General features: G+C 38.2%; 1 protein-coding gene across 1 annotated transcript in view; it reads left to right on the top strand.

The window, feature by feature from the left end:
• Window positions 1-102: 102 nt before the first annotated feature.
• Window positions 103-304, top strand: part of LOC119587822 (signal transducer and activator of transcription 5B-like) — a gene marked incomplete at both ends in the record, with an annotated part of 7,842 nt that continues 7,640 nt past the window's right edge. The window contains 1 exon segment of the mRNA XM_037936526.1: window positions 103-256. Coding sequence (XP_037792454.1) covers window positions 224-256 — 33 coding nt within the window.

Here is a 304-nt window from a genome sequence, read left to right as displayed (position 1 = left end):
TATTTATTGTAATGGGTGTCAAATCAATAGGTCTGTTTATGGAAAAAAGACTAATCATTTGTAGAATTTGTTGTGAGACTTGTTTTCTTTTTCCAGGAATGAAAATTGATCCAGATAATCCAAGCCATAGTCAGTATGCCCAGTCCCTAGTGTCCCAGCTCATACAAGAATTTGAAACAAAGCTCTAAGTTATGCAAACAATGAAGACCTATTTCTTGTCCGTATGCGTTTAGATGAAGCTGCAACCTCCTTCAGGGTAAGGTGGCATTGGTTTGCATGCCTTAGGTTGTGAAAGTTCTCCCAA

The sequence above is a fragment of the Penaeus monodon genome, chromosome 23 (genome assembly GCF_015228065.2).
Source record: "Penaeus monodon isolate SGIC_2016 chromosome 23, NSTDA_Pmon_1, whole genome shotgun sequence".
Taxonomy (NCBI): Eukaryota; Metazoa; Arthropoda; class Malacostraca; order Decapoda; family Penaeidae; genus Penaeus; species Penaeus monodon.
This window is presented reverse-complemented; position numbering and strand designations above follow the sequence as displayed.